Here is a 9,828-nt window from a genome sequence, read left to right as displayed (position 1 = left end):
CTTCTAGAAGGACACGTTAGGTTCCCAAAAATTCAGTTTAAGTATGAGTGGCATTTGGCTACTGGTAACTTCATGAATTATCTATGAAGGTTTTGTTGACATTTGAAAAGTGTAAGAACTTTTATTTTTGAAAGGTAGTAAACTGAAGTGAGTGAGGTTCCTCCTGTTTTCTAAAATGTCAGCTGGGGACCCAGGGGCGGTCAGATTCTTTGTAGGGCTAATAGGTACATTCAGCATATGTAGAGATGGTTTCTTACGTGTTATTTTTCTGTTTACAGAAAAGATGATTGTTGTATGAATTTATTTCTACTGAGGATGATTAAGTTTTTTACTTTGTCCTAATGCTTTAGGGGATGTGCTTTAAAATGGGGTTAAGCAGTAAATTAAGAAAATTAAACTCCATTGTCCTTAAATGTAAAGTGTGCAAAGGAGAAGTTGCTTGTGTAGCATTATCTAATAGTAAGCATTTAAGTAGGGGGCTGTTTAAAATTTGCATCAGAAAATTGAGAAGCAGGGAAATCTGAGGAGACATCCGAGATGTTGAGGGCAGACTATTTAAATATACTGCATCCTAATAGAGTACTTTTCAAATAATATGTAAAAGTTTGCTGGATCGTTAAACCAGAGCCAAATGAGGGTGTAATACGTGGTTGCATTTCCTTTCTGTATCTTCATTACCATCTGGTTCCCTATATAAAAACTAGTTATGGTTTACTTTTTATTTCATTGAATATTCTGGTATCTGATACTTTATAGAAGCTCATTTGGTGGTAATATATCATCAAAATAATACTATTTTTTATCACTTTTGAAACATGGATATATAAGCCTCTAAGGTTGACCATTCTGTTGTTCAGACATATTTGGGAATTACTGGGATTGAGTCCTTCTCAAAACCGGCTGAAGTGGCAGGCAGTCTGTGTCATTGCAGGAAAAAGTCTGAGGACACTGCATGATCTGCCTGGAGGATGCCTGTGTTCCCAGACTTTTTTTTTTTTTTTTTTTTTTTTTAAGTTTTATTTATTTAGGGTGTCTGGGTGGCTCAGTCTGTTAAATGTCTGCATTCAGCTCAGGTTGTGATCCCAGGGTTCTGGGATTGAGCCCCATATTGGGCTCCCTACTCCACAAGGAACCTGCTTCTCCCTCTTACTCTGCCTGCCACTCCTGCTTGTGCACTCACTCTCTCTGTAAAAAACAAAACAAAAAACTTTTTTTTTTTTTTTTAAGATTTTATTTGTCAGAGAGAGAGAGAGCAGAGGTGGGGGGCAGAAGAAGAGGGAGAGAGAATCCCAAGCAGACCCTGTGCCCAGCGTAGAGCTTAGTGTGGGGCTCCATTCCACAACTCAGAGATCATGACTCAAACCAAAATCAAGAGTCAGTCAGTCAATTGACTTAGCCCCCCAGGTGCCCCTGTGCTTCCAGACTTCTAAATCAAGAGGCTTATGACAGATTTAACATAGGTTTATAATACAGTCAGACCATACCAGGAAATACTGACTTTGAAAAAATGTATTATGGGAATGTTCAAACGTAGATAAAAAAACATGTAATCACTCATCTCCAACATTTACATTATTTTTCTAATTTTGTTTAATCTTCTCCCTCCTTCCTTCCTTTTTATCTTGGAGTATTTTATTTTTATTTTCTTTAAATATATTTTTTTAAATTTATTCATGAAAGAGACAGGCAGAGACACAGGCAGAAGGAGAAGCAGGCTTGGGATCATGACCTGAGCTGAAGGCAGACACAACGACTGGAGCCACCCAGGTCCCCCTATTCTGGAGTATTTTAAAGCACATCCCAAAATCACATCATTTCACGCATAAGTAAGGAATATTTCTAACACTATGGACTTTATTCCCACTGTGACACCAAACAAAGGAATAGCAACTCTTTCGTGCCACCAAACACCCAAACCAGATTCAGATTTTCTGATTTTCTCTAAAATGTGTATGTTTAGGGATGCCTGGGTGGCTTAATGGTTGAGCATCTGCCTTTGGCTCAGGGCGTGATCCTGGGGTCCCGAGATCAAGTCCCATATTGGGCTTCCTGCATGGAACCTGCTTCTCTCTCTGCCTGTATCTCTGCCTCTCACTCTCTCTCTCTCTGTTTCTCATGAATAAATAAACACTTAAAAAAAATAAAGTGTGTATATTTGGATTTTGAATAAGATCCATCATCTAACATTAAAAAAACCTTTTAATGAAAAGTTGAAGTAAATACAAAAGTTAATAGTATAGGAACTTCATCATCAAACTACAACAATAACCAACTCACAACCAATCTTGTTTTATATATATGCCTTTGCCTGTTTTCCTCCTTTTTGGTTGTTGTAAAGCAAACTTCATTTGAAGTTTTCTTAGATATGTTGCTGTATACTTCTAAGTGACAGCAAAGGCTGTGGATAAGTCCTGGATGGAGTGTCCACAGTGTACGACACTGTGGATTTGCTCAGGCATATCACTTGTTTACTGAGCCTGGTGTCCTTGTTCTGCTTTGTGCTGCTCCCCGTTTTGTCAGGGCAGTAAGAGTGTAACATAAGGAGAGTTTATGTACTTTCTATTGCCCTTTAGATTTGCATGGTTGTAATTTGGAGATTAACTTGGATTTGGGAATGAATGAAAAATAGAAAAACTGATGAAATTGATTTAAATTCCTCATGCAAATGCCTTTCTCTCAAAATGCTTCTTCAACTTTGAGTTGTGGTACTTTTGTGGCTGAGCTAGTTAGCCACCTTCTGCTTCATGTGATGGTTGCTCAGTGGGGCTGGTTTTGATTTATGAAGTTTCAGAGATGTGTGAACATTGTGGGAAATCTCACAAACATAGTCTGGGAGTACTAGAAGAGGAAGTTGATAGAGGGAGCTGGTGCCACTCAATGTCAGTTGCAGGGAGAAAGAGAAGAGAAGAGATCCACTGGCCCTGCAACTCAGCCAGTGAGAAGCCATCATTATGCTGAACCCCTGCTTCTCTCCAGGGGACGTTCATTCAAAACAACCCTCCCAGGTTCCTCCTTTCCTGTATTTGTTGGACTTGCCTTTGGATTTGCTGTGGCTTGCTTGTCCGGAATTGGCAATTCTCTGTTGTTCCCCAGTAAACCCATCTTTTGGTGGTAAAATAGCAGTTTTATTTTAAAGGTTAACAGGTGCTACTGCTGTTACGTTTCAGTGTAGCACCACCATGGCCCAGGGGTATGCCAGTTGGCTAATGTCTTGGGCTGCCCTCTCTTTGCCTGTGAAACCACATGTATGCATTGTGGCTGCTCTGTTGAAAGGTAAGTATACTTCATAGTCTAATTGCTGAAAGGCTTATGGAGCACTTTCTAGCTGTCTCATTTAATTTTCATTTCAGCTCTGTGGATGTAGATAACACCATTCCCAGACGGACCAGACTGAAAAGTGATCTAATGTCACAATTCTTTGTATGTGGCAGGACCAAAACTTGGAATCATTTTTTTATATAATCACCCCATTTTGTCATTAACAAACTTGGAGCCTGAATGTCATTGTTAGTGACTGTGGGGTGCTGGGGGCACCCTTGAAGTTCTTCCCATACCTTACTGGGGTCTCTGAGAGGGAAGTGAAGCGATGGGGGCCACCAGAAGCATGGTATATTGCAAATGTGAAGTATTTGAATAAAAAATTTGTGTTAACACTTTGACTTACAAAGGTACGTTGGATTTAATCTAAATTAGGGTAGATCATATATTTTTAAGTTATTTAAATTTCTATGAAAAGTATATCTAGAATAGAAGTTCTAAATAAAAGCTAATGGCAATGTGGGTCATAAAGAACAGATGTGAGGCTCTCAGCAGGTCCTGTCTTAGTGGATTAGACTGGTGAATGCACTGAGTCAGCAAGGCCAGAGCTTAGCTGCGACTTTGGCACGGGAGAAGAGAAGGAGCCCAGGCCCTGGGAACCTGATGGTGGGGCTTTCAGAAGGCTCTGGGGATCTAAGGATAGTGAAGAGAAAAGCATAGTGACTCCATGTAAGTAAGACTTTTAAAATGTACATATTTTTTTTGTCCGAGTAACATAAACTGTGTTAATCAATGCTTGGAAAATGAAGAGGAAAATATGGCCAATAATCTAACAAAATGCTATTAGTCTTTTTAAATGTCTTTTTTATACTAATATATTTTTAATCTTGTAAAATAGCTAAGATTATTACACACAACTTTGATTTTGATTTAATATATGTCAGGCATTTTTCCAGGTGTTTATTCCATCTTCGTTATTGTTCTTAGCAATATGTAATAGTTCTTTCAGTTAAAAGTTAACATCAAGTAGTTTTGTTTTTAAAACTGAAAAGTATGGGCAAAATAATATGAACACTTCTTGGTTTCAGGGCCCAGATAACCTGTTAACATTTTTTTTTTTTTAAAGATAAAGTATATGCATAAAAGATAGTGTGAAAAGTAAAAGCTGCCCCACTATTCCTTTTTTTTTTTTAAAGATTTTATTTACTTATTCATGAGAGACACACAGAGAGAGGTAGAGACACAGGCAGAGGAATAAGCAGGGTCCCTATGAGGAGCCCCATGTGGGACTTGATCCCAGGACCTTGGGATCACAACCTGAGCCAAAGGCAGATGCGCAACCACTGAGCCACCCAGGCATCCCCCACTATTCCTATCATTCTCTGAAAACAACCACTATTAACATTTTCTCACATGCAGAGAAGAAACATTCCTCTCATTAGCATAGATGTTTATCCTTTTTAGGTCCACAAAGAGCAGCTCGTCATCATTTATACTCTGTTCTGTACTTTGTCTATTTACTGTGTCCTCATAGAAGAGCATTTGGGGTAAGCTTTTAATTTATGGGGTTAGAACGTTTTTTGCTTCTTCTTATTTGCACTCTATTTGAGTATGTGTGCTCCTTTCTGTCTGTGGGCTGCCAGTTTCGCTTTGGAGGAGCATTGACCACCTGGTTTTCTGTGTTGTCCAGCCTCTTCATGCTCAGGCTCTAGTGCTGGGTCAGTGTCCATTGGCTTCGAGCAGAGAATGTGCACACATATCTCATCAAGGAGGTCCTAGACAGTGCCCACTCAGGGGCAGGAAGGCCAGGGTGCTGGAGATCCTGAGTGATGAAAGATCACTTTCATCAGTGAAAGTCCATCTATCTATAAAAAAAAACCTTTTTATCTATTTATAAAAAAAAACCCTTCTTTTCCAGATTCGATTTCAGAAAATACACCTTTGACATGGAGAATAGAGAATGTAATTTAAAAAAATTTTCAGATGTTTAACTAGGTTTCTCTTTCTCACCCAGCCAATAGTATAGATTAAATAGGGTCTTACAGGACATTTATTTTTATTGCTAGTAGCCGTAGGAATACCTGTTTTCTTAAGAATGAACAAATGGGGATTTTGAGTCTCTCTGTTGAGACTCAAATGTAGACACTGATTATAAAGGGATCTGTAATTAAAAGGTAGCATTAATAATTTATGCTATTTACTGATAAAAGAGAAATAGATCTGGTTTTGTTCTCTTTGCTCGTGAGTGAAGACTCAAGTCAGCAAGTATTGGTATGTTGCTTCTGAAATTCTGTGGAGTACTGAGTTCAATGGATCTTCTCGTTTTAAAGACACTTAGGTTTTCTTTTTTCTTTAATTTTTTTAAAGATTTATTTATTTATTTATGATAGAGAGAGAGAGAGAGAGAGAGGCAGAGACACAGGAGGAGGGAGAAGCAGGCTCCATGCCAGGAGCCCGACGTGGGACTCGATCCCGGGACTCCAGGTTCGGGCCCTGGGCCAAAGGCAGGCGCTAAACCGCTGAGCCACCCAGGGATCCCCAGACACTTAGGTTTTCAATTAATTCATTTCTCTAGTTTAGAACAGTACAGCTGGGTGATGATTATCCTGATTGAATCCCGTATCAGGCTCTCTGCTCAGCAAGGAGCCTGCTTCTCCCTTGTCCTCTGCCCCCTACTTGTGCTTTGCGTGCTCTCTCTCTCTAGTGCACTCTTTCTCTCAAATAAATACATAAAATCTTAAAAAAAATAAAACTGATAATCTAAGATTTTATTTATTTTAGAGAGAAAGTGAGAGTGCTCATACGAGTCAGGGGAGGGGCAGAGGGAGAGATATTCTCAAGTAGACTCCCCACGGAGTACGGAGCCCCACATGGGACCCAGAAATTATGACCTGAGCTGAAACCAAGAGTTGGACGCTCAAACGACTGAGCCACCCAGGCACCACCATCCTCTTAAAAATACTTATTTAGGGCAGCCCAGATGACTCGGCGGTTTAGTGCTGCCTTCAGCCCAGGGTGTGATCCTGGAGACCTGGGATTGAGTCTCATGTCGGGCTCCCTGCATGTAGCCTGCTTTTCCCTCTGCCTGTGTCTCTGCCTCTCTCTCTCTGTGTCTCTCATGAATGAATAAATAAAATCTTTAAAAATAAAAAAAAATAAAAGTATTTATAAAATTTAACAATTCAGTTTTCACCTCATGACAACCATTAGCTGTTATTTTTCTTCAACATTGATTTTGAAAGGATTGAATAAAGTGGCTTTTTATTTTTATATATTTATTTATTTTAAAGATTCCATTTATTTATTCATGAGAGAGAGAGGCAGACACACAAACAGAGGGAGAGGCAGGCTCCGTGCAGGGAGCCGGATGTAGGACTTGATCCCGGGACTCCAGGATCCCACCCTGGGCCAAAGGCAGTCACTAAACCGCTGAGCCACCCAGGGATCCCCTGAATAAAGTGGCTTTATGGACCTTCTTTACCATGAGGGGTAGGGTGGTGTTGCTGGAATAAGACTACCCCCAACCCTGCATAATTGTGTGTGAGGTGTAATAGGATTACATATAAATGTGTGTGAGTGGTGGTAGGATGTCCTGGCTGGCAGAAAGAACACAAAGCAGTCCGTAAACTCAGAGGACACATCATCACAGCTTTTTGTTTTAAAAATTATCTTGTATTTTCTTGGCACTGTGACTGTTGCATACCTTAATATTCTAGTATATGTGCTGCCGAAGCGAGCACTACCTTAATATTCATAAATTGCAATTCTGAAAAAAAATTTAAAAAAAAATTGCAATTCTGAAGAGTTTGTATATGAAGACTGGAGAGAGTATTAACCATGATATTACAGGGATAAAGTGTCTGCAGTGTAGCCTCTCCTACATCAAGCTTCAGCAGTGCTCCTTTTGGCGAGATATTCTTTGAAGCTTTCTACATGCTTCCAGCATCCACTTAAAATTATGCCTTTAGAAACAACTATTTTGGTCAAAAATATTTCTGAAACTGTGTCACCGTGTATCGCCTTCCCAGAGGTGCCTTCACATCCCATCCTGTCCCGATAAGGCCTTTCCTGATGGTTCTACAGACTTTGATTGAAGGTCAGTGCTAGCAACTTGAGATTGCTTTCTGGAGATTTCAGCATGCATCGCAATCACCCCTCTGCCTCCTGCCTGTCCTGTTTTGTAGCTGTGAACAGGCAGCATAGCTGAAAGCAATAACTAACAAACACACTTTTTAAATATATTCCTTATTGGCAAAGGTATTTTTGTTTTCATCAGTAAGTATACATTAAGTTTCTGTAATGTAAGCCAGGTAAATTTATTTGAATGCTTTTGTGCAGAGTAGGGAAGTTTATCTAGTAACTCTTAACAAATAATGCTTCCTGGGTCCTCCAGACAATTTCCCCGAACCATTTCAATCTCAAGAAAATAGCTATTGTTAAATTAAGTATCTGGTGTATATAATATTAACTCTGTCAGTTTTGCATAAAATCTCTGATATGTGTTTGCATTGGGTGTTGAGGCCCTTGGATAAGCAATATTTGCATGTAGGAGCTCATTGTAGTCTTAAGTGATTAAGAGAGGTTGGGGGATCCCTGGGTGGCTCAGTGGTTTAGCACTTGCCTTTGGCCCAGGGCGTGATCCTGGAGTCCCGGGATCGAGTCCTGCGTCGGGCTTCCGGCATGGAGCCTGCTTCTCCCTCCTCCTGTGTCTCTGCCTCTCTCTCTTTCTCTCTCTCTCTCTCTCTCTCTCTCTGTGTCTATCATAAATAAATAAATAAATCTTTTTTTTTTTTTTTAAAGAGAGGTTGGGGGATCCCTGGGTGGCGCAGCGGTTTGGCGCCTGCCTTTGGCCCAGGGCGCGATCCTGGAGACCCAGGATCGAATCCCACGTCGGGCTCCCGGTGCATGGAGCCTGCTTCTCCCTCTGCCTGTGTCTCTGCCTCTCTCTCTCACTGTGTGCCTATCATAAATAAATAATAATAATAAAAAAATAAAAATAAAGAGAGGTTGGTAATTTTATCTTCAGCTTTGTGATACACTGGTCATAATTACCACTGATTTAACAGTCAGAAATGCAAACCCTGATTACCACATTCCCTTTAGAAAATAAGTGTCTAGCTTAAAGGGTGATTTTATTTTGAGTCTGATTTCAGGAACACTGTTTCATGAGACCGGGTTAGAGGTACTTCTACTGAGCCTAATTTGGTCTATGCCTGTAAGGATGGAGTTACTGCTTCTGAGTTTACTGGGATCTCAGGGCCCATTTTGGTGGGAGAGTGAGATGTCCCTGACCCAGAGGCTTGCTGGATACCACGCTGAGTCCTTTCAGAATTGCTCTGTAAACATTCTGACATCCTCTGTGGGGATCACGGATTCAAGATTGTCAACATGGTATTGAGGTACTGGGTTGTCAAGTTGCCACTCTGCTCGTTTCCTGAACTTGACTATCCCTGGTTTTCTGTATGAGAGATCTTCTAGATCTTCTGTCTGTCTTATGTTCTTGGGTTTATAATGAGACTCTGATCCTTCATGAAAAATGCTTATCAGATTTTTCCTTTTTTAGCCCCCCACCGTCTATTGAGTGGTCTGTTAGACATTGTCATTGTAAAAGCTAGTGGATGATAGTCATATTTTATTAATCCAGCCCTTGGTAGGCACTTTAGAAGTTCTGATGAATGCTTAAGAAAAGTGCTCTGACCTCTAATAAAATTACAGCTCTTAAAATCCCAATTTCCTTTTGTTGTCTGCTTTCCTAAGTTACTCAACCATTGTTTATTAATTTTTTTATGCTTGTATTTCTGTTTCAGATCTCAGATTCCTTGAGTTGGTATTGAAGAGCACTAGGAACCGAAGATGAGTGAACTTGACCAGTTACGGCAGGAGGCTGAGCAGCTTAAAAACCAAATTAGGGTAGGTAGCACATGTGTGCTTAGCTTATTTTATAAATCATTTGGATTTCAGATGAGATGTTTATCTGTTTTGGGAAAGGTGGATTTCAAAATAAGTATTCAGTGTTTTGGATTGAAACTGAATTTTCACTGGCCCAGGATTTGCTAATTAGAACCAGATATTTGGCCTAACACATGGTTTTCAGGGTTTTGTTTTCCAGTATATAGTTAATACCTACAATGTTTTCATAGAATTTGTAAATGTCTCTCTATATATTATTTTCTTAACCTTGGGAATTCATTCATGACATTATTTTGGTCACTATGTAGAATGTAGTGTTTGCTTCCCTCCCTTGTGACTGTTGAGGACAGGAAACTTGTTTAAAAAAAAGAGTATTAACAACGATGGTGGAAGGTGTCTCAGGTGTGCCCAGGGTATCCAAGGATCCTGGGTTGGATGCTGGCACCTGCAAGTTTACGTAGGCTGTTAAATGAGAGCAGGCACATCTAGCCGGAGATACAAACACCTACATGTCATTTAGCCACCCTGTACAACAAGTAGCTCCCAGAGTTCTACAGCTTTTAATCCCAGCCTGTCACTGGTGTGTGATGTCCCCCTGTAGAGCCCATGCACTTCTGAAAAGGCAGGACTGGGAGGGATCTGAAGTCATGGATTCTGTTC

The 9,828-nt window shown here is 40.2% G+C and overlaps 1 protein-coding gene across 1 annotated transcript in view; it reads left to right on the top strand.

Moving 5' to 3' along the window:
* Positions 1-3,942: 3,942 nt before the first annotated feature.
* Positions 3,943-9,828, top strand: part of GNB1 (G protein subunit beta 1) — a 37,695-nt gene continuing 31,809 nt past the window's right edge. Inside the window, exons 1-2 of the mRNA NM_001003236.1 lie at positions 3,943-3,987; positions 9,066-9,168. Coding sequence (NP_001003236.1) covers positions 9,112-9,168 — 57 coding nt within the window. The 5' untranslated portion in view covers positions 3,943-3,987; positions 9,066-9,111. The remainder of the gene's footprint in view (positions 3,988-9,065; positions 9,169-9,828) is intronic.

Source organism: Canis lupus, chromosome 5 (assembly GCF_011100685.1).
Source record: "Canis lupus familiaris isolate Mischka breed German Shepherd chromosome 5, alternate assembly UU_Cfam_GSD_1.0, whole genome shotgun sequence".
In the NCBI taxonomy this organism is placed as follows: domain Eukaryota; kingdom Metazoa; phylum Chordata; class Mammalia; order Carnivora; family Canidae; genus Canis; species Canis lupus.
Note: the sequence above shows the minus strand (reverse complement) of the source record. Positions and strands in the feature narration are given on the sequence as shown.